Source organism: Accipiter gentilis, chromosome 5 (genome assembly GCF_929443795.1).
Source record: "Accipiter gentilis chromosome 5, bAccGen1.1, whole genome shotgun sequence".
NCBI lineage: Eukaryota > Metazoa > Chordata > Aves > Accipitriformes > Accipitridae > Astur > Astur gentilis.
In genome coordinates, this window is record NC_064884.1 from 21,397,262 (window position 1) to 21,422,068 (window position 24,807).

General features: G+C 46.4%; 1 protein-coding gene across 3 annotated transcripts in view; it reads right to left on the bottom strand.

Moving 5' to 3' along the window:
- The window catches only part of CHGB (chromogranin B), a 32,358-nt gene that overhangs the window by 1,268 nt on the left and 6,283 nt on the right, over positions 1-24,807 (bottom strand). Inside the window, exons 3-9 of one of the 3 annotated variants that reach the window (XM_049800785.1) lie at positions 13,856-13,914; positions 12,601-12,850; positions 11,275-11,541; positions 10,643-10,775; positions 5,204-5,247; positions 3,794-3,887; positions 329-2,097 (exon numbers count right to left, since the gene is read on the bottom strand). In XM_049800785.1, coding sequence (XP_049656742.1) covers positions 329-2,097; positions 3,794-3,887; positions 5,204-5,206 — 1,866 coding nt within the window. In that variant the 5' untranslated portion in view covers positions 5,207-5,247; positions 10,643-10,775; positions 11,275-11,541; positions 12,601-12,850; positions 13,856-13,914. Of the gene's footprint in view, positions 1-328; positions 2,098-3,793; positions 3,888-5,203; positions 5,248-9,311; positions 9,496-10,642; positions 10,776-11,274; positions 12,851-13,855; positions 13,915-14,977; positions 15,069-24,807 lie in introns of those variants that run through there. The other 2 variants (XM_049800786.1, XM_049800784.1) reach the window with 2 other exon arrangements.

Here is a 24,807-nt window from a genome sequence, read left to right on the forward strand (position 1 = left end):
CATCTTTTGTTATATTAGTATGCAAGACCCTAAAGGGAGAGGTAGGGCCCAAAGAGGAAAAAAAAATCTCCTTTCTCTTCCTGTCCTGCAGCAGACAGAAGCTAACGATGATGCACATTGTCTTTACGAACTATGCCCTGGGTTAGTTCCACTGAATTCATTCAAAGAAAGCAGATTTTTAAATCACTGAAGATCTGGCTCTTGACGTGACTTAATCTTGTTTGTGTTTTTCCATGCACAGTTTACCAGCTGCCTTGGGAATGGATTTAGAAATGCACATGTAAAGTCAGCTTCCCCTAGCTTTTCAGAGAAACACCTGTACACATACCTCCTCTTCTGTCAGAGGCCTCTGGCTCAGACTTCTTATGTCATTCCCAATTATGTGGCGTTTTTTCATGTCTTCTCCAGAATTGTACAATTCTGGGAATTCAGCTGATTTCTTCCTGTAATTCAGAAGTTGTGCAAGTTGATCCATCTTGTTGTACTGCCTTTTCATATCGTATCTGTTCTTTTTGCCAAGACTCCTCTTGTCAATGCGTCCATGGTTCAGAGCACTTAGGATTTGCTTTTTCTCCCACCAGTCATAGTCATTATATTCAGGGAAAAGGCTCTTCTCATTCAGAGTGGGCCTGCTTTCCTCTTTGCCCTCCAGAAGCTGCTCTCCTGGGCTGTCCCTTTTCTGAAAGTGCCGGCTTTTCCACCACAGCAGTGGGTAGAAAGGGCTGTAGGACACCACAGTCCTCTTCTCATTCTCTGCAGGGAGATGGCTTGCGTACTCTTGCCCCTCTGCGTATCTTCCCTCCTCCATATTCTCCTCTTTGTTTTCCAGCTGATTACTGCTGTGATGCTTCTTTTCTACGTCCTCCTCCTCCTCACTGCTGCCAGGGTAGCGCTGTTGCTCTACACTGTCCTTAGTGGTGTAGTGTCTTCTGGCCTGCACTTTGCTCTCTTGAGTGTACGCTTTCTGTGACCCTGCATCTTCATTGCTCCACAAGCGGTATCTCCCCCCAGCATGATGCTGCTCCTCCTTCCTGCCACCACCGAGATACCTATCCAGCTCTTCCTCACTTTCATCTCCAAGATACATCCTTCCCTCAGAATGCTGCCTCCTTGCCTCATGTGATCCATCACGGTGTCTCCTCTCCTCGTGCCATTTCTCATTACTTTCTTCACTGTGGCGATGCCTCTTGTTTTCTTCTTCACTGCTCTCTTCACTCTGCTGCCACCTTTCTCTGTACTCACTTTCCTGGCCTGCATGCTTCTTCTCCTCCACCTCTTCAGACCCATGCCTCCCACGATAACCACTCTTCTCCTTGTGCTGCTGCTCAGATTCTTCATGATGTTTCTGATGATGGTTCCTCTTGTCCCAGAGATAGGCCTCCTCTGTGTTTGACTCCTCAGCTAGTTCCTCTTTCTCACCACCATGGCCCCTCTTCTTTTCAGAGAAGTCACCCATTCTATGCTTCCCACGATAACGTTTGGGTTTGTAGGGTTGCTTTTCCTCCTCCGTTTCTTCACTCTCAGCCAATTCTTCATGCTCTTGCTGATGGGAGAAATCACGTTCCTTAGACTCATGGTGGTATTTTTCACTTCTTTCTTCCTCTGCCTCTCCCTCTTCACCTTCATGGATTCTTTTTGGGCTCTGCATTCCCCCCTCCGAGTGCCAGTGGCCCATGGGGTGCTGATCATTCCCATCAGGGAACTCCTCTCTGCTTGTGCCTCCAGAGTGGGACTTCTTGTTGAGAACAGCATGCTCTACCTCTTCGTCATGACGCTTGCTCTCTTGGCTTTCTTCTTCACTGTGGTAGCTCTTCTCCTCCTCTTGTCCAGTTTCCTGATAGTGTTTCTTTTCTTCTGTATGAAGTCTCTCTTCTCGAATTGGTGTGTGGAGTCCATCCTCCTCTTCCTTGCTTTTACCTTCCTTGTGACCAAGCTTCTCCTCATCACTTCCTTTCATGTACTTTTTAGATTCCCCTTCTGCCTGACTTTGTTCTTTCTCCACACTCCCAGTATGATGTTTTTCAATCTCTGCTAGGTCTTTCAAATGCCTCACTTCAAGTTGTTTGTTTTCACTTCTCTCTCTGTCATTTCTATCACCTACAATAACAAAAGCAGCATAATGAAGTAATCCAACTCTCCACTGAAGCATTATTTCAGTTTAAATAGATAACTGGCTTCCCAAAGTAGCAAGAAGGTTTGGACAGAATTAATTTTTTAATTCTGCTTTTAAAATTAGTAATTTTCTATTATTTTATATGTTTGCCTGGAAAAGCCTTAACTAATTTTCATTTAATTAGGCATTTTAAAAGTTCCACTGAAATTTCCAGAATAATTTTTCCTATTTGGCTTTTTTCTTGGTTTGTTATCACATTTTTAGTTTTGAATTAAATTAACTCTCATTCCCATTAAAAATCAATGGGATCTGGATTTGTGTTCAGTTCTTTGAATTTCAGACCTTATCCATCACATACGCTTATTCACAAAAAAGACAACCATCTATTTCAAGCTACTCCAAAATACCCAGGGCTTTTAGCAAATTTTAAAAGTTCTAAGTTGACTGAAAAAAAAGGAAGTCTGTTACTTTGCAATAGTTAAGTTTAATCAAATCATGCTCCTTCCACTATTTCCAAAATGCTCAATGCAAGTCTGACTCTGACCACAATGGTAACAGTATATTTCCACTTGTGTCTGAGTAACATCAGAAATAGATCACAAACTAAAAGTTTTCAGACAATAGCTGCACAGATTTAAAAATAGCTCATTATTTCTGAAAAGCTTCTCATTATCCAATATTCTTGGAGGCGATCTGTCAAAAAATATGGTCCTTACCCTCTTTCCAGTAAGTGTCTTTTCATTTTCCAAAATATGGCAAATATACAGGTTTTTTCTGAAATTAACAATGTCATAAACAAAGCCTGATGGCATTCAGCATCTCCTAGAAATTTGGGACCAAGTTAGATACAAATATATGTATTCATAAAGGCCCAAATCCACCCTTTTCTGATCACTGTATTAGGGCCATGCATTATTCCCTCTATAAACAAGCAGGAGACAGATGGGTTTCATTATTGCTTCCTGCTGGCAGGTAAGTTCAAGAGCCTTTTTATTCTTCTGTAATCAAATAAATTTAACTGGGCAGAAAAGAAAGATGTGTGTTCTGCAGTTTGGCACAGCGTCAAACTTAACCACACTTCACTTACAGACAGTAATTGAACATGCAAACAGGCTTACACCTCAACATCGAGGCAGCTAAGCACCATGCTGTAGGAATGAGCTCATCTGAAATGACCACTCCCACATGGAGCTTTCAGCACACATCGCCAGACCTCTGAAATCAGTACCACAAATTTAATCCTTTCTGGGCTTAGCAAAAGACTTCCCTCTCCTGAGCTGGGCATGGATTCAGTTGCTAGCAGGTGCAGGAACCTCGTTGATTTAAGTGGCAGTTATTTGAGGCCAGTTCTTATGCTCTGGGATGCATTCAACATGTGGTCCAAACACGGTCACATTTGTTGACCTCTCAGGCTACCTAAATTGCTTCTCTAGTCCTCTCAGACTCTCCAGATGGCTTAAGTAGAGAGCCACACGTGTTAGCCAAGAATCCCTGACAATTACCAGGTCAGGCTGTTTGCTCTTTGAGCAAGTCAGACTAAACAGAAGGAAATCAGAATCTGACACTGAAATTTGGAGGCACCAGTTTCACACGGGCTGAAGTAACAGTTCACCAGCTCCAACACAAGAGAGAATCCATCTACCAACTTCCTTTCACAAGTACAGATAATGTTGTACTTACTCTTCTTCAAGATTTCTTTGCATTCAGGATTAATTGGTAGTGCATTTGGCTTAGACAAAGCATTGGACAGAACTTCCACTATGCACCGTGTTACCTGGAAGAAACAAAATAGGAGAAAAAATTCTCATGGCAAAAATGGAAATCCTACTTCTGACCCAGTTAGTGAGGAAAGCTAGTTTAGGATAATAATTCAGGCTAATATTTTATGAGTTTTGAGTAATCCCCAGCTCTACCACAACTTCCTGTGCATTTGGGCAACAAGTGCTTTGCTTCTCACTCCCATACCATTAAGAGGATAGGCATTAGCTCTTTTTATCTCCCCTTTTGTTTCAATAGGGAACAGGCTCCTTTTGTACATTTTTAAATATTAAAATACCCTATTCAGTACAAAAGAGAGTCAAACAACATGTGGTAACAGCGCCTTACAAAAAAAATAACCAACACAACACATGTTCAAAAGATTAGGATCATCCTATAGGATCTGTCCAAATGAGGATGCTGCAAAGGTGTTACCAGAAGTATTGCTTGGATTGACAATAAACCAAAACCACCTTTATACCCTCTTTAAGTGACATGCTGCACAGTTTTTCATGTGTGTGTGCTGTAAGCCCTGCCTCTTTTAGTGCTTAACATTCAACTGGATATTCTTCTGGAAGCAGAGAAAATTTAATCATTTAGGAAAGTCACACAACCTCCTCTAATCCTAAGTGCTACCAAAGTAGCTCTTCTGTACAAATTCATGCAAAATGATTTTCAAATGTTGAAGTTGTTGGTTGCGAGGCGAGTGCTCAGATCGTCAGGGGTACAAGAGTCTCAGGCTCACAATTTGGGCAGCTGGATGGGAGGAGACAATAAAACATTTATATAGCCATTTGTCTTTTAACTGTTTTTAGTTATTACCAGGTGTTTACTAATCTAAATGATCACAGTATCAACCAGTGGAGAGAGTCTGATGTCAGGTTACAGGTACTGAAAGCAGCTAATGGCTTTTATTTAATCAAACAGGTTAAGAATCTCTTTCCAAAGCAGGAGATGGGAGGACTGCATTAGAAAGTCTGTTACATAGTTGGTAACTGTAGGTATTTCATCTTTCTTCAAATTTGCCATCTCACTTTTTACAGTCCAATAACGTGTACTATCAAATAAAATTTCAGATAATTTTTTGGGCAACTGTACAACGTAGAGTTTCAAAAGTACCATACTGACACAGTAAGCCAGCTTTCATTTTCATCAAATGTACTGAAGTGCATGCAGGTATCTTCTGACAGCTAAAGGGACTCTCAGTTCCACATCACCTATGATCTCTTAAGAGTTAACCCTTAGGAAAAAAAAACATTACCCTGAGAGTTTAGAGACAAAACATGGAGAGATGATATTTTCTGAAATCTGCTTTGACATACAACTACTCACCATTTCTTCAATATGGTCTTTTTCCACTGGAACTGCACTGACACCTAGAAGAAAAACAAATTATTACAAACTCATTAATCCTAGCAACAAGCATCACTGACAGGAGTCTTCACTCAAATTGGGCTGATGAGATGGCTTGAGTTTTGGGTTGGCAGGTCAGTAAACCGGACACATTTTGCATTACAGTTTTTTTTATTCAGGATGGAAAAGTAATGTAAAGTTGCAGCCTAGCACAAGAGAAGAGGCAGGTCGACATTTCTAGCACAAAAAGAACATACACCAAAAAATAGAAAGCAATACTTAAATTCCAAGACCGGAGCTTTACTGCAAGTCAGATCTTCACGTAGTTGTACCCATTTGGTGGTAAAAAAAAACCCAGGAAACAAGCAAGGCCTGTTTTGCACCCCATGAACCTTTTGGCTTCTGCAAGGGGCTCCGGCTGCCCCACCACCACATAGAATAGAAGACCATTCTTCAAGGCTTTAAAGCAACTACTGTCCCAATCCTACCAGAGACATCCTGTCTCGCTTGGATATGAGGCAGCTCCTTGAGGGAAGGACAGAGCCAGAAGGGACAGGAAAATTTCAACTCACCAAGTGGTTCGTTATCACCCCAAGAAATAAGCAAAAAAAATAAAAATCCCAGTGGAAAACACTACTCTGGAAGGAAGCTGCACAACCCCTCTCTCTCTCTCCCTCTCTCTCTCTCTGTCCTGAGGACACGAGGGGTAATTAACACCTTCCTTGCACCAGTTCTACTATACCTGGTCCAAGGTATTTGCTTTTGGAAAGATGCAGTTGCAAATGAAACCTCCATGCTGCTTTATTTGGCCATCACTGCTGCCATATGTCTCCAGCTGGTTAACGAGCTTGGCTGCTGTGCATTATTAATAAACCATGTCAATTCTCATCCACCGTGAGATTTGCAGAAGTGAAGTTAAGCAAGTCTGCCAGCCACACACTAGTACGTAGAAACAAGGTTTATTGTATCCTGGCTTCACAGGCTTACCACATCGTATATAATCACAGTACACAAATGTACAGCTTGGGGTGCAGTTCTGAAGTTCTTGCACAAGTCAGGATAGTCTTAAATACATCTATCACCCTCTCTGCAATACTGCTTGGTTGGGACAGTGAGAGATCTTCTGTAACAGATGAACACAGAGCAGATTATGGAGACAAAGGGGGTCAGTTTACCTTACAGCGTAAGAAAAACTAACACTGCCCCAAGGAAGTTTCCTGCAGAGCAGACAGGAGCATGTAGACTTGTACTATTGAAAGCTGCAAAACTTTTCTTTTCTGTGTCTGCAGAGGAAGCAGACATCCTCTTGAGCACTGACTCTGTGTGTAATAACTGAACACAATACAATAATAACTCTCTTGATATTTCTACTGTCCTCTATTTTTGCTCCCCAAAACACGCATGTAGGAATGTGCTTCTCCAGCCCCCGTCTCTTCTCTGCGCATAAAACTGCGATCAGAGAAGAGAACCCACACGAGGACAGCACAGAAGGGATTCCCCTAAAATAGCACTACATCCCTACTCCATCATTTCCCCAGAATGCCAGGTGGTGTGTGTGGGAGATGGTGCTTAACAGAGCCAACCCTCTCCCCCATCTTTTGCATTCAGTGCTGACTGAGTCAGGCTTTAGGCTACTTTATTTACTAACCTAGTACGTGAATAACTACCACACTGCATAATGCTGACGCCGGTGCAGCCTAACCTGCCTGCATCCTCCATCTGAGCACAGAAGATAAGGATGTGCATACACATGGGGGCAGGAGACTGGCAGCAAAGTCCCTTCTACTAAAAAAAAAAAAAAAAAAAAAAGTGTTATCCACTAAAAGGACATTCTCCCAGTCCCACAGGGGTTGGAGATGCTGCTCTCATGGCACAAGCTGCTCCCAGTCACTACTTATATGTAAGCAGAGGGGACAACCCGCTTCACTGCCTCTTCTTGACAAGGCTCCTCTGGTCCTCCAGCCCATGAGAAATCACGACACACACAAGGGCAAAAGTCTGATTTTGTCCTTTTAGTGGTGCTGCCACAGCACATCTCCTGGGAGTTATACCCAGTTGATGTGACAAAGCACAGAACAAACTTTGGAACGTCTTTTGCTATTAAAGATGCCAACTTTGGGCTGCCTCTCGAGCGCTATGTCAGTGGTGCAGGAATATAAAGTCAGGTTGTACTCACTGCCTTTGCCTTGTCATTCCCAAGCTCCCATCTCTCCAAGGAGATTTACAGACAGATTAATGACCATTAAGCAAGCGCTCGGTTAGTGATGAACACTGACACACACAGTCAAAGAAGCAGCATTAGGCTATCCTAACAATGTCAGAAGAATGGTATTGGACAAATGGTATTGGACATATGTCATATTAACCTGTTTGGAGGAACAAAATGAGTATCCAATCCATTCCAGAGTCTGAAATAACCTATTGAGGCAGCTGCTCTGTCAGAGCTGAGATAGGAACCTCATGGGGATCCAGCATGCCCCACTTTACACCGGTGCTGGTAGCACTAGGCCGTGCAACCTGGCAGCTGGAGATGGCTGGCCAACACCTCTGCCTTTCTCTCCACATGTGCTCAGAAGGGGTCAGGCCATCACCCCAGCACCACCAACCGAGGCAGTAGGGCACCCACCCACTGGGCTTGTGGGGACACAGCAGACGGTAAAACTGCAGGGTTTTGCTGCAGAAACAAAGTCAGAGCACACACCAAGATGGAAACCCTTCCCCTGCCCATGCAGAAAAACCAGACCACAGACCCACAAAGGAAAACAAAGCCCCTCCTGAACCAAATCTGCCCAGGTAGTTACAATCAGATTATTTGATTTTGCAGAAGTGCTGAGAGCTGATGAAGGTAATGAAAAAGGATGAGAAACGCAAGACAAATTCACATGGCGTTTGCTTGCCATGATTGGGACAGAACTTTTGGCAGGTGCCTGATGAAATCCCCACATGGCTTTGTTTCATTAATGCCAATGTCTCAGTGCAGTGCCATTGCTCATCAAAATGACAGCAAAAACCCTTCCTAGGAAAGATCACAGAAACTTTCGTATATTGATATGCAGAAGGAGCACTAGAAGGTTCTTGAAGTTAATGTTTAACTGATACCCAGCCCCAAACAAACTTATAGTTCATTGATTCTGCCTGACATTTGAAAGCAAGAGAGCCAAAAGGAACGTTAAGAGGTACCTGACCTGTTTGAGGGCATAAACAGGAAAAAGTATTTGGTAAGAAATCCCCATGAGGTCTGTGGAATAAGTCCGGTGAGCTTCTCTGGGTTGGGGTCTCTCCCACCATCTTCCATCCTCCCCTTTGATTACAATAAAGGCATTTGACGGTAGCCAACTTCATTACAGACTTTCTGTACAAATCCCAGAAGCGCTTCCTTGTGGAGACCTCTAATAGAACTAAAGTCCAATTATTCAACTCAGAGTGACACCGATTCTTTCAAGAAATGGTGTAGTATGCATAAAAAGATATAAAGCCAAGCAATCACCTCATCCTCTTGCGTTTAATCTTCATTTCGCAGCGTGGTTTTAATATTTAATGCCGCATGCCAGAAAATGTTCTGTTAGTTAAAGCTGCAGACCTGCTACTTCAGAATCATCTCCCACTATTGAGAGCTAGCTGGCAAAAACCTAGCAGCGCGGCTCGAATAAAATTATACCGAGAAGGCTTCGCGGAACGAAACTCTACGGAGGGAGAAAAATAAACCGAAAGCAGCCGACTGGCCCTCGGACAGCGCGAGGGCACAGGCTGGCTGCCGCCCGCCCGGCAGCGGCGAGCAGAGGGCTGCCGGCAGCCGGGGCACGGCTCCGGGAAGCCCGGCGGGAGCCCCACTGTGGCGGGGGCGCCTTCCTCCGGCTCCGGCCCTCCCTCGCGCCGGGCCGGGCATGACGTCACATACCCACCGATGGCGTCACCCCTCCGGCAGCGCTCTTCAGAGGAAAACCCCTCCACCCCCCCAAACCACCCCGCGCCCGGTGCGGCTTTTCACTCGCCTCTCCCTCACGGCGAGGGCGGGCTTCGCCGGACCCGCCGCTGAGGGAGCTCAACGGCCGCCCTCCCCTCGGGGGGGGGTCGCGACCCCGCTCACCTGCCAGGGCGGCGGCCCCCAGGAGGCCGAGCAGCGCCAGCGTCCCCATGCTCGGCTCGGCTCCGCTCGGCTCGGCTCGGCGGCTCGCCGCTATTTAAAGGGGGGAGCGGGGGTGGAGGAGACGGGCGGGGGACGCCGCCGAGAGCCTGCGTCACTGCGAGCCCCCGGGGGCAGCACCGCCCGCCGCCGCCCCGTCCCGTCCTCTCCTCCTCTCCTCTACCCCCCAGCGGCACCGCCCCCAGCCGCGGAAGCCCCTCGCCCCCGCAGGCCGCCCCCTCCCGCCCGGCCCCCGCGGCTCGCCAGCACGGGGGAAGTTTCTCCCCGGCTGGGAAAGCCGAGCTCGTTTTCCCTTCCTTTGCAACTATCACATCTTCCCCTCCTGCCCTGCGCCCGATATTCCCAATACTCTCTTACATCCCGCCGCCCTGCCACCCCCTCAGAAAGGAGAAAAGCGGGAGCGGGGTCTCCCTGCCCCTTTTTCCGGCTCAGAGGATGCGGTACCATCCCGAGGTCTTTCCCACCGTCAGAGGATGCTGAACCTCTACCTACAGGGCGGAGGTGCGGTAATCCATCCCTCTGGAACAGTTCCCACAAGAGATCACTCCTGCATTTCCAAACCCATTTCCGATCAAAGCCTCTTCAGGTGTTACAGCAGCTTTTTTTCATGCAAGGTTTCTGTCCCTTCCACTCAAATCATTGTGTGTGTGTGTGTCCCCGCCCCGCACACAGCAAACCCAGAACCAGAGAACGGCGAAAGTCATCCCCATTCTTATGTCATCTGGTGAATGAATGACACAAGGTGTTCCTCAAGAGTTTTACCGGGGAAATCACTGCTCTCAGCATCCATCTCCACAGGCAAACTTCTTATTTACTGTGATGATGCTCTGGGGAGCCAGAGCAAACCTACAAATATCAAGTTTTACATAATTTTCAAACATACCCCACTGTCCCAATTAGTCTTTGATGGACTGGAAAGCACAAATGACAAGCTATGATGAGCTCTCCACAGAGCAAGTCTGAACCCTCCCCCCAGTTCCCTTCAGAGCCAGGCAAAGACGTTGTAAGACTAGGCCTTGTTTTGCTTTTCCTTCCATTAACTGTTAGAGGGCCCTCTCCAAACCCTGTGTATTTTTCAGTTGTTCTTTTTTGTTCTCAGTGCTAAGCAGATGGCCCTCTAATTGCCAGTGTTCATGGAGGACAATGGATCTATACATCAAAATGGTAGTTAACTCTATTATTGTTCTGTATTAACAATGCCAGGCTGCTATAATCATATAGCCTTTAAACATGTAAAACAAGACACAACAACACAACACTCCAGTAAAACTCACATGCAGCTTCATTTGTATGTAAAGGAAGCCAGGAACTTCAGCTCCATTTGAAGCTTGTTTCATAAGACAGCCTTTATTAACTCCAGGAGGCAAAGCCAGATACCTTATTCACCTTCCATTCAGGTTATAGTTTCTGCAAAATAATAGAACCCAGTTACCTGGCCACCGTGAAATGCAAATCAACACTGCAACATTTTCTTTGTTTCCTCAACCTCCCGCTCCTCCATGCCTTTCCCGTACTGCCTATACAAGGCCCATTTCCACAGGCAGATGCCTCTTTGGGAACCACCAGTCTTGACTGTGGGAAGTCGAGAGCCCAATTCAAAAGCCTATGAAGAATTTCACTGGCTCCAAGACCCCCACCATGTCCTCCCCTGTCTGTGTGAGGATTCAGCCTGGCCTTAACCTCAGCTGCTCACGAGAAAGAATTTTAGGTGAAACATTTGCCTTTTAAGCGTTCTCTGCTTCCCCAGGCATATAAATAGCACTCTCTGGTTACCCTTGTGTAACTCCTCTACTCCAGCATGTGCCTGGCTATACTTACCTTGGATATGACAGTCAAAAGGGGCAAGTGATACAAAGATGCTGAATAAAAATAGCCAGCTATTTTAGTACCTACAAGGTATTTGTACCTGTATCGCACAAGTCCTATTGATAGTAGGTACAACCTCCACTACAGAAACCTTCTTGCTGCAGAACAGACAGCTGAGATTAAGCAGTCACACACCCCTGCCTCTCAGGGCTCCTAATCCATCCCTTGCACCGCAGCAGCAGTCACTGGGACTTCACAGCTGTTTTCCTTGTGCTGCGTGGCTTATTTATATTTGACTTGTCGGATCTCTCTGAAACGCTGCCTCACCTCAGCATTGTGTGGGCTGATCCAGAAGAATCAAGAAATCCTGTATTTGCCATTGATAAAAGAAGATGTTAAAGTGCTGCCAGGGCATGTTTTGCCATCAGTTACATCAGGGTCTACATTGGAGCACAGGTTATTGCTTTCAGATTTGATCAGAATCAAGGTTACAAAGATTTGCAAGTTTTGCAGGACGTCACCCAAGAGGTCCATGACAGCAGCAGGGACAGAATTGGATGGAGCGTATCTAATTCCATCTTCAACACCCAAGAGCAGGATTTCAAAACATGATCCCGCAGACTTTTCTGTCAGCACTAGAAAACCAGGGAGAATCTATGCTCCTTGCCCACAGTTAATTAAGTCAGCCTATATTTTCAAAACAATGTTGCTTCAGATGGACTTTTACAGACAGGCATCAGCTGGCACGAGCTTCCCTCAGATTAGGAAAGAGATGTGATGACATTAAATCAGGATTACAGCAGGCGGTAGTGTATTTCACTCAATCAGTTGTGAGTGGCACACCCCAACCTCCCTTCTCAGATGTGTCGAAGTCAGAACTTCGATTGCAGTGACATACATGCCTCATAATGTTGTGACAATCTATCACTCTGTGAATAAACAGTATTTATCCTGCTGGATTCTCTCAAATACAAACGCTTAAAAAAATACACGTTTGGCTCATGCTAGAAGCTAGAGCTTCAAAGGATGACAAGCAAGTTTCTGTGGCTGAGCTCCTTCTAAATTGAGAGGAGAGTGCTCGGGGAGTATGAGGATTGTTCTCCTCTAATTAGATGTGCTAGTGGGATTATCTTCATTCTTGGATGCCAATTAGTTTTCATGGAATGAAAATCCTGCAGCCCATTTCATGAACAAACTCATCTCTTCCATTCAGAAGGTGCTAAGGGGATGGATCTGGAGAAAAACACCAATCAAATCTGAAAAGCCAGCACCTCAAGGGACACCATCTATCCAGCTTCACTAATGGCAGCAAAAGTCCTTTCAGTGGTCTTATACATATGCAATGCTGGTTGCAACATAACAGACAATGGAGTTGCACAGACACTTAGGCTTTGCTGCCGTTATACATTACCATATATATATTTACCCATAGCTCACTAACACCAACTGTTACAGTGGCTTAGAGCTGGTGCAACATGCAGTTGAACCATGCCCCAGGAATTCATTTATCATCTCAGTAGCTCTACAGTGAGGCAGGATCAGGAGCCTGGCTCATCTCTTTTTTCATATGGTGATGGCTCTGAAGAGGAGTCAAAATCCATCAGACACATCCACTGGAGAGGGAACAGGCCAGGTACTCAGCTGGATCTCACCTGTGCTGTGTCCAGACAAGGGGCCTGGCAAAGCAGAAAGGACAACACTTCAGGAATGCATATGCCCATATACACTCCAAAATCTTTGCATGCCTCCAGTCAAAGCCTCTGTGAGAGGCAGCAGCCAGGACCACACTCAGACCTCCTCCTTCTTATTGAGCAAAGACTATTTACCCTGTACCAGGCACCTGCAGTGATGCTGATGAATGGAACTTGCTTGTCAAGCTACAGGAGGATCTGACAAATTACAGGGACAGAGGTATCAGGAACAGCGTCTGCTTCAGCTGAATCCATGGGAGATGAAATGATACTGCTATTAGATAAGCCAAAATGCTTCTAAGCACACCTTGCAGCAGCCTGTGCTTGGGCAGATTGGGCTGGTACAGTTTGTTACTTGTAATGGGTAGTCACATCTGCACATTTCGATTTAGCCTGTCAACCGAAACCCAGTAGTGATAAAAAATGCACCCTCATAGCAGAACTGAGTCCATGCAATGTAAATCACCTGAATGCACCGAGATATAAAACCATGTCATTCTGTATTTACACAATAACCAGCTTCCAATTTAAATCTAAAATGCACATCTTTTGCATCCCCTGAAATATTTTTGAGTCATTTTTCCCCTGAAAGTTAAACACGCTTGTCACTTCCCATGGCCTTAGCACATGGTATCAATGAACTGCCCAGCAAACTAAGCTCCAGTTGAGAGACAGAGAAGCTGTGAAGAGACCCTGTGTGGTATAGATGTCTAATTTCTGTAGTGTGGGCAACCATCTTTTTTCCTTTCTATATTTACATAGTACCTCACACAGTGGATTTCGTTCATGACACATGCTCTTAGGCAGTACAGAAACAATTGCTAGAAACCGACTGCTAGTATTTAGTCTCAAAGACTTTCTTCAAAGAAAATCTAAAGAATCTACAGGATATTTCTGCTTCAGAACCAAAAGAGCCTTAAAAGTTCTGGTCTACTCTTCTTGAGTTGTCTGTCTTAGTTGCCTTTAAAAAAAAAAGAAGATTTTGCTCACTTGTAACCCTCTTCTCTTCCATGCACCATCCTTCTAGCTCCAGCTCTTCAGTGATGTATCTATGCCACAGAAATAAGGTCAAATGTTACATGGCAAAACTGAAAAGAGGTTTAAAATATACCTATAAGGCATGCCATAATTGTTAAGGGATATTAAAAATATATGCACAGATTCTGCTATGGTCTTCTGGAAAAAAGCACTATGCCAGCTGATACAAATCTTTAGGGCCTCTGGATACACTCACGGGTTACAGAAGCTGTAAAGGTATCACCAGAGTGAAAAAAAACCCACCCAAACAAACAAAAAAACCCAAAACACAGGTAAGTGAGAAAGGGAAGACCAAGTCTAAACAGAATTATTTCCCCAACATCCCAGGTTTTCCACATGAACATCTTCATATATGCCACTCACCTCCCCCCTGTAGGGTTCAGTTATATGGAACTTAGTTATTGGGCCTGAAAATAGCTCATGGTCACAAGACTGTTCCAGGAGCCTTTAGAAGGCCTTGAACAGAATAAGTAAGAAGATAGAAGAAGAAAGATCCCAATTAGGAAAACACGGGTGCACATTCCACGATAAAGGGAGCTTGGCACAAACAACCTCAATTCAGGGGCTTATCTTGACCAATTGGACTAAGACAAGTCTTGTATGCTTTAATTAACACAACCGATTATGTCTTGTGTTTGTGCGCGTGGACAGTACCAATGTAACCAATCACCGCTTATGCTTGTGCATGTGGACACCAAGTGCTTGCATGTAGTAGCCAATCAAAGTCTCTAAACAACTTAGAGAATTATATAAAAATGATTAGCTAAGCTCAATAAACTGATGACTTTAATCATCACATTGGTGTTACGTCATCCGGGCCCCGCACGGATTAATCCCTAAACCCTACACCCCCCACCCCCATCTCTCCTCCCCGGTCATTCCTCTCTTGGTGTTTGTCAGCTCAGATGGGAGAAAACTAGATTATGCTGCAACACAAAAATAAATACACAAATAAGAAGCAGACTTTGGGGCCTATGGAACAAAGGACAAATTCTCCATATTGCACTGTCAGCATGATTACCGCTAAAAAGCAGTGCCACTTCCTAGGTCCTTCCCTGACAGCAATTCACTGACCTTGCTCACTCCAGGCAGTAAATGCAACTTAGCTCTTGCAATTACACTGGTATGGTATCCATGTAAGATGACATTGATGTGAAGCAACATGTGTGTTTCCTGCCCTCCTACAAGAGAAAGTCAGAATTTGCCTAATATTGTTGCACCTCTGGGATTTTTAGTCACAAGTCTTTTCATTTTATCTGTGATGCCACTTCTCACCTTGCTATAAACTCTTTTGCTGCCAGAAAATGATGTGCTGGAGTCCCAGTCAAAACCTGCCACTCCATATGAACTAATCATCAAGCTAAAATGCAGCTTTGGATCCACAGGAGCTCAAAAAGCCCCTACATGATTACTCATGGCTTTATGAATTTGGCTATGACTAAATTCTCCCCCAGCTTCAGCTGTAATTAAATGGCCTTGTTGACAACAGGAGCAACCTCCACAGTCCAGATGTCTCCTCCTCTGCAAGGGGGGCAGTAACAGCACCCCAAACCCCTCCTCACCAGAGACTAGTCCTGGACAATGAGCATCCCCCAAAAGCTGCCAGCATGTCTCCCTGGCCCAGCTTTCGGATGCTTGGCATTGCTGCAGGACCAGAGCTCCAAGGCAGCCAATGCCGAGAGAGCAGCCTGAGAGCTATGGGGCCTCTCACCCTCCAGCCTGTGCACAGTGGAGCTTACACACCTAGGCTCCCCCTGACCCCCCGCCACCCCCCACCCCCCCCGCCCCCCGCAAAACAACCCCTGCCCAACCCCCCCAACATTTTTTTAAAGTATGCAATTAACCAAGCTGGTAACCTCACTGGTGAAGAAGTTTGGGGCTCCTGCAGTAGACTGTAAAACAGGATGGAAATTTCTTCCAGCAAGCAAAATGCTGACTTAAGCCCTCATATTCTGAGTGCTACTTGTCATTAAGCAAAAATGACTTCTACAGTTGCCCTTGCACTGCAAATAATTTCATTTAGGCAATGAAACAGCCCCATTCAGTGTTTCTGCCTGCATTTTGTCAACTGTGTATGTTCCATTTAATATTTACAGACTGGGGCACTAGTCTGGCTTACTTAGTAATTAATTTCTTTAAATATTTATAGCACTTTGACTCCCAGCAAGGGTTCTGTTTGGTAAGAACAATATTGTTCTGTGGTTGATAGCGTCATGGAAATTTCAGAGGCAAATTTCATTTTTGTAAGATAAAAATATAGAGATTTCTGCAACAGAGCGTAGTGATTTCAAAGGAAACTTTTTATTGCTGAACGATATATATACTGAAAAATAAATCCCATTATGTCCTTGCACATAATTCCAGACTTGAAAACACAGCGGTGAGTGATCTCTTTCATGACACTGGTACTCACACAGCAAAAGGAATCACCAAAGAGATTTTCAATCACCTCTTTACAGTCACCACTGGCACTAAAACCAGAAACCCAGCTGCAAAAAGACCCTATGAAAGAGAGAGCAAAACCTGCAAAATGCAAGAGTAGTTTTTGCTGAGATGTCTTCCCATTAGAAAATCCTTTTTTTCTTTTGCATACACTGATTTTAAGACTTTTAGGCTCCCTGTGTGAAAAGCTGTGTGCTTATAAAAAAGGCTTCAGAGGCTGAAGTTTAAAGGCAGCCTTGGGAACTGAAAATACCTGGCAGATAGTCAGTCTAAATTTGTCTAGTTCTATCGACTTCAGAGACTACATTTATATGATACCAGCTGAGAGCCAGCACCAGAGAGCACATCCCTGGCCTGTCATTTTAGGCTTTGCTGTAGACGAATTGAGTTTTCAGGCATTCCCTCCTGGGTAAGATGATAACTACCTATATTTGTGATGCAGGGACAATTTTCCAGAGGCAAATAATAGTTATAATTCCTCTGCAAAATGCCATGTGGACAAGGTGGGGCCTGTCAGGGATGTTGCCTTCCTCATACACAACCCCCCTGTTCACTGGACACCACCATCTTTCTGCTCCTCAGTTTTTTCCAGTCTCATCTCCCCCATTACGACTCCAAGAACCTCAGACAACTCACCCCGACAGTGAGGCAGAGGAAGCAGAGGAACCGCATTTTGGTGCTGTATTGGGTCTGGCTGAGATGGAGTTAGTACTCCCTATAGCAGCCCTCATAGCTCTGTAGCTAGAAAGGTGTTGATAACACACCAGTGTTTTGGCTACTGCTGAGCAGCGCTGGCACAGCATCAAGGCTGTCTCTCCAACATTTTTGCCCTCCCCTCAATGGCAGGCTGGGGCAGGGCAAGATCTTGGGACGGGACATAACCAGGACAGCTGACCTAAACTAACCAAACAGATATTCCATACCATATGACGTCAGCTCAGATATAAAAGCTAAGTGAAGGGAGACGGAGGTGGGGACATTTTTGTCTTCCGGAGCAAGCACTACGCGTACTGGAGCCCTGCTTCCCAGGAAGTGGCCAGACATCGCCTGCTGATGGGAAGTAGAGAGTAACATCATTTGTTTTTTTTCTTTGCTTTCGCGCGCAACCTTTGCTATCGTTTTATTAAACTGCCCTTATCTTGACCCACGAGCCTTTCGTTATATTTTTCTCTCCCCCGTCCAGCTGAGGAGGGGGAGTGATAGAGCGGCTTTGGTGGGCACCTGGTATCCAGCCAGGGTCAACCCACCACAGTCCTTTTTGGCGCCCAACGTGGGGCAGGACAACGGCAGTTTTGCATTAAGCGTTCTATAGCTAGTTATTAAGTGGCAAGCTCCTGTGCAGGTCACAGAGCTTGTTAGCTGCTTGCTTATCTCTAGCTTGCTGAGTTTGGGAACATGTTAATGCAAATAATGGCTGTGTGCTTTGTCCTGGCACTGATGGCTTTGTTGTGCTGTGGGAGTTATCTTGTGTGGAGAATGAAGGAACGTGGGAACGTGCTAATACAAATAGTGTCTATGTGCTTTGTCCTGGCAGTGATGGCTTTGCTGTGTTGTGGGAGCTATCTTGTGGAGGAGATGAGGGAACACATCTCCCTCTCCCTACCAGGCATTGATGTGAATGGTTTTATTATGCAGGCTCCCGAGGTCCTTGTTCACCCTTACGTGAGCTGTTCAATACTAATAATTAATACTGGTGGCATATTATGGGTATTGTGGAACCTGGTCTCTTCCTGGTATAAGAGGAGGCAAGTTTTAGGTGAGGCAATATTGAAATGTGCCCTCAAGCGACCAGTCCCTGGGTGGCAGGGTATATGGAAGGATTTGGGCAGATTCCTAGGACGGTTATCACCTCCCATAATCTGGGATTTTACATCCGAACAGACAAGTAACCCTGGCAAACTGACACGTCACCTGATAGAAGGGTGCCTTGCCTATCCCAATGAAAACCAGCAGCTTCTCGCACTGTACTGGGGCCTGGCCTATGCCTACCGAGCCACAGTTCAATACTCTCAGAGGACCATGGTTGAGGCAGGGACCCAGACTGCATCTAAGGACACGATGCTCGAGATAGGGACCCAAACAACAACTACAGTAATTGCCCCAGTAGTGAAACGGAAACAGTGGACAAGGAGATCAACGGGTCCATACCATCGATTAGTGAGGGAAGAAGAAGAAGAGGAAAGGCTTGATTTAGAAGCTGGTCCTTCGATAAGGAAATTGGAGGAAGGAGTGAGGGAACTTAAACAAGAAGCAGAAACTACCCGGTCCCTGACGTCCTCAGAACTTCGGGACTTGCGGAAAGATTACAGCCGCCAGCCAGGTGAGCGGATTGCTGCCTGGCTGCTCCGATGCTGGGATAACGGGGCTGATAGTCAGCTACTGGAAGGCAAGGAAGCGCAACAGCTGGGATCCCTCGCTAGAAACCGGGGAATTGAAAGAGGAATTGGGAAAGAGGCAGCAATTTGCAGTCTCTGGAGCCGGCTCCTCTCAAGTGTGAAGGCAAGATATCCATTCAAGGAAGATCTTGTAAATTCATCAGAAAAGTGGACTACTGCAGATGAAGGCATTCAGTACCTGAGAGAGTTAGCAGTGGTGGAAGTCATCTACAGTGATCTAGATGACGAGGAAGTTTCCAAAGACCCAGAGGATGTCCTGTGCACACGAGCCATGTGGCGAAAGGTGATTCAAGGTGCCCCAGCGTCGTATTCTAACAGCTTGGCAGCAATGTATTGTCCAGATATGGAAACACCAACTGTGGAGAAAGTGTCGTCTTGGCTCCAAAACTTTGAGGAAAATCTCTGTGTCTCCTCATCCCTACAGGACAGTGCCTTGGCTGTTAGGGATGCTCCAAGAAATCAGTTCTCCCCTGCCCCAGTCAGAGGGAAAGGGAGCCCTAGGCGTATGCCACGTGGTACACTCTGGTTCTTCCTGCGTGACCAAGGGGAGGACATGAGGAAGTGGGATGGTGAACCCACCTTTAAGCTGGAAGCCCGCGTACGTGAACTGAGAGGGAAGACAGCTGTTAAGAAGGGGTCACCCAAGAAGAAGGCTGTCAGCGTAGTTGCTGTAGAGGCCCAAGAAGGCACTCAGCGATCCTCCAGGCATAGAAGAACTGAAAACACCTCCCTTGATTCTGGTGAGGGGACTTCTGGTCTGGTACCGCAAGGATCGGACAGTGAATATTCTGATGAGGAACAGCAATAGAGGGTCCCTGCCTTCGGCCAGGAGAAGGAAAGGGATGATCGGATATACTGGACTGTGTGGATTCGATGGCCTGGCACATCAGACCCACAGAAGTATAAGGCTTTGGTAGACACTGGTGCACAGTGTACACTGATGCCATCAGGATACAGGGGCACAGAATCCATCTGGATCTCTGGAGTGACAGGGGGATGCCAAGAATTGACTATACTGGAGGCTGAAGTGAGCTTGACAGGGGACAAGTGGGAAAAGCACCCCATTGTGACCGGTCCAGAGGCCCCTTGTATCCTTGGCATAGACTACCTCAAGAGAGGGTACTTCAAGGACCCAAAGGGGTGCTGGTGGGCTTTTGGTGTAGCCACTGTAAATGCAGAGAAGATCAAACAGCTATCTACCCTGCCTGGCCTCTCGGAAGATCCCTTTACTGTGGGATTGCTGCAAGTTGAAGAACAGCAGGTGCCTATCGCTACCAGGACAGTGCACCGTCGGCAATACCGGACAAACCGAGACTCCCTGGCTCCCATCCATGAGCTGATTCATCACCTAGAGAGCCAAGGAGTCATCAGCAAGACTCATTCACCTTTTAATAGTCCTATATGGCCAGTGCAGAAGTCTGATGGAGGATGGAGGTTAACAGTAGATTATCGCGGCCTGAATGAAGTGACACCGCCATTGAGTGCTGCTGTACCAGACATGTTAGAGCTTCAATATGAACTGGCATCAAAGGCAGCCACATGGTATGCTACAATTGATATTGCCAATGCATTTTTCTCCATTCCTTTGGCAGCAGAGTGCAGGCCACAGTTTGCTTTCACATGGAGAGGTGTCCAATACACCTGGAATCAGCTGCCCCAGGGGTGGAAGCACAGCCCTACCATTTGTCACGGATTAATCCAAATGGCACTGGAACAAGGCGATGCCCCTGAACATTTACAATACATAGATGACATCATCGTATGGGGCAACAAGGCAGAAGAAGTGTTTGAGAAGGGAAAAAGAATAATTCAGATTCTTCTGAAAGCTGGTTTCGCCATAAAGAAAAGTAAGGTCAAGGGACCTGCACAGGAGATTCAGTTCTTGGGAATAAAATGGCAGGATGGTTGCCGTCATGTCCCTATGGATGTGGTTAACAAGATAGCAACTATGTCTCCACCAGCTAACAAGAAAGAAACACAAGCTTTCCTAGGCCTTGTGGGGTTCTGGAGAATGCATATTCCAGGTTATAGTCAGCTTGTGAGCCCTCTCTATCGAGTAACGCGGAAAAAGAACTATTTTGAATGGGGCCCTGAACAACAACAAGCCTTTGAGCATATCAGACAGGAAATAGCTCGTGCAGTAGCTCTTGGGCCCGTCCGAACAGGACCAGATGTACAAAATGTACTCTACACTGCAGCTGGGGAACATGGTCTCACCTGGAGCCTGTGGCAGAAAACACCAGGAGAAACCCGAGGTCGACCATTAGGGTTTTGGAGCCGGGGGTACCGAGGATCAGAAGCTCACTATACCCCGACTGAAAAAGAGATATTAGCAGCATATGAGGGGGTTCGAGCCGCTTCAGAAGTTGTTGGTACAGAAATATATCTCCTCTTGGCACCACGATTGCCCGTGCTACACTGGATGTTCAAAGGAAACATCCCCTCTACACATCATGCAACCAGCGCTACATGGAGTAAGTGGATAGCATTGATCACGCAACGGGCTCGACTGGGGAAATCTAACCGCCCAGGAATTCTGGAAGAGATCATGGAATGGCCAGAAGGCAGAGATTTTGGAGCATCACCTGAGGAGGTGACTCGTGCCCAAGAGGCACCACCATATAATGAGTTATCAGAAGATGAAAGGTGTTATGCTTTGTTTACTGATGGATCCTGTCGTGTGGTAGGGAACCATCGGAAGTGGAAAGCTGCTGTGTGGAGCCCCACACGACAAGTCATTGAGGCCACTGAAGGAGAAGGCGAGTCAAGTCAGTTTGCAGAAGTGAAAGCCATCCAACTGGCTCTAGACATTGCTGAACGAGAAAAGTGGCCGGTACTCTACCTCTATACCGACTCCTGGATGGTGGCTAATGCCCTATGGGGGTGGCTACAGCAGTGGAAGAAGACCAATTGGCAACGCAAGGGTAAACCCATCTGGGCAGCAGCATTGTGGCAGGACATTGCTGCCCGTGTAGAACACATGACTCTAAAGGTACGTCATGTAGATGCTCACGTGCCCAAAAGCCGTGCCACTGAAGAACATCGAAATAATGAACAGGTAGACAAGGCTGCCAAAATAGATATAGCTCAGGTGGACCTGGACTGGGAGCGTAAGGGTGAGCTATTTGTAGCTCGATGGGCCCATGAGACATCGGGACATCTAGGGAGAGATGCAACATATAGGTGGGCTCGTGATCGAGGGGTGGACCTGACCATGGAGGCCATCACACAGGTCACTCATGAATGTGAAACATGTGCTGCAATCAAAAGAGCCACCAGAGTAAAGTCTCCCTGGAACAGAGGGCGGTGGTTGGGTTTTCAATATGGCGAGGCCTGGCAAATTGACTACATTGGACCACTGCCACGAACACGCCAAGGCAAGTGCTACGTACTCACCATGGTGGAAGCAACTACTGGTTGGCTAGAAACATATCCTGTAAACCATGCCACTGCCCGAAACACCATCTTAGGCCTCGAAAGGCAAATTTTATGGCGACACGGTACCCCAGAAAGAATTGAATCAGACAATGGGACTCATTTCCGAAATAACCTTATAAGCTCCTGGGCAAAGAAACATGGCATTGAGTGGGTATACCACATACCCTATCACCCGCAGGCATCTGGAAAAATTGAGAGATATAATGGACTGTTGAAGAGTATGTTGAGAGCGCTAGGCAATGGGACATGGAAGCATTGGGATGCAAATTTAGCAGAAGCCACTTGGCTAGTTAACTCTAGAGGATCTGCTAACCGTCCTGGTCCTGCCCAAACAAAACCCCTACATACTGTGGGAGGAGATAAGGTCCCCGTGGTGCACATGGGGAAGTGGCTGGGGAAGGCAGTGTGGATTGCACCTCCCATGGGAAAAGGCAAACCCATTCGTGGGATTGTCTTTGCTCAGGGACCTGGGTGTACTTGGTGGGTAATGCGGAAGGATGGGGAGACCCAGTGTGTGCCTCAAGGACATTTAACCTTGGGGGAAAAATAATCTGTGATGTGAGTTGTATGTTGCAGGAAGTAATGTAGCAGGAATGACCTGAACTGCAGAGGAGTGAACTTCGCAAGGAACCAGACAAGTGCATCGGTGACCCAAACCAAGCCGACGTTGGTGCCCAACGATTGAACATACTGCTTCTCCTGTCCTGACCACTCATCTTGATGGATGGGGCCCAAGTCATAACCTGTGTGTGAACATCTGAAGGAGTGGAAGAAGCCCCTGGAATATCTATCTCTTAAAGGACAAGGGATAGTAATTAATAAGAATGTATAAATCTGTACGTTGGGTATAAAAGTTGTTTAAGTATGTAGTTTCAGTTGTAAGTGTTGGTAAGAAAGGATTTCAGTAATGAGAATTAAATACAATAGTATGGTTAGAAGATATCTGTATTAAATTATGTGGGACCTGAGCAGGACGCAAATGGTATGGAATAAGGGGTGGAGATTGTATTGGGTCTGGCTGAGATGGAGTTAGTACTCCCTATAGCAGCCCTCATAGCTCTGTAGCTAGAAAGGTGTTGATAACACACCAGTGTTTTGGCTACTGCTGAGCAGCGCTGGCACAGCATCAAGGCTGTCTCTCCAACATTTTTGCCCTCCCCTCAATGGCAGGCTGGGGCAGGGCAAGATCTTGGGACGGGACATAACCAGGACAGCTGACCTAAACTAACCAAACAGATATTCCATACCATATGACGTCAGCTCAGATATAAAAGCTAAGTGAAGGGAGACGGAGGTGGGGACATTTTTGTCTTCCGGAGCAAGCACTACGCGTACTGGAGCCCTGCTTCCCAGGAAGTGGCCAGACATCGCCTGCTGATGGGAAGTAGAGAGTAACATCATTTGTTTTTTTTCTTTGCTTTCGCGCGCAACCTTTGCTATCGTTTTATTAAACTGCCCTTATCTTGACCCACGAGCCTTTCGTTATATTTTTCTCTCCCCCGTCCAGCTGAGGAGGGGGAGTGATAGAGCGGCTTTGGTGGGCACCTGGTATCCAGCCAGGGTCAACCCACCACAGGTGCTGACTTGATGTTTTGCAAAACACCCTCCCTGCCACTGCAGCACGCCAGCCAGGAAAGCAATCTGCCCTGGCTCTGGAAAAGCAGCCACCATAATACCTAAAGTCAATAGGAATGAGCAGCTGGGACTGAGAACAATCAGTGGGAAAAAGCCCAACAGACAGCGGCTCTGCAAAGCCAAGTGGCAGTAACTCCTCCTTGCAGGAGTGCCCAAAGTTTGGCTCCCCAAAAGCCAAGGCTTTCAAATGCAACCTAAACTTTCCCTCCAACCCTGCAATAACCAAGAAAACACCCACTCAAGGACAACCAGAATCTTTTCCGAGTAGAAGAGCTATTCTGCAAGAGGCAGAATTAATGACATTTGAATTAAATGATTTTGAATGTGTCCCCTTCCACCCCAGGGATCCCAGCTTGCTCCTGCATCCCGGCCTGGCCATACACCTGCTCCAGTGCCCTGTGCTCCCCTCCTTCCCTCTTGTCTCAACCATTTTGGTTAGGCATGGTGCAATCTGGAGCTGTGCAAGTGCTGACTGGCTGACAGGACAAGTGCTGAGTGACTGGCTGGCAGGATGGACATGAGCTGACATAGTTCTCTTTCCCTCAGGGAGGCACTAATTTGGGTCTCTCTTCTCCATCCATCTGCCAGTAACATTAATGCAGGTCCTTCTTTTCAAACACGCATGGTCACAAACCTTCTGGCTTTGCCACCTCTGTACAAACAAGCCAGGCAGCACCGGCATACCAGAGCTCCATGCACAGATGCTACACATGGATCCCATGGCCCCATACCAGGGCCACTGCTCTGTCCCTTCTCCAAAGACCCCTCCCTGGTCAGAGAGGAGCATGGTCTGGCAGAAACTCAACTCCACACTGCCTGGCACTCATTCACCATCCTGTCCATCTAGCTCATCTCAATGAGAAGTTCATGACTTCGTGGCCACCAGAGAGCGCATATTGGGTTCCTGTTGCGCTCCCTGGAAAAGCACCAATTTCCAAGGAGTAGCACCTACTGCAAGCAGCGGAGGTTCACTGCAGCTGGCACCTGGCAGCC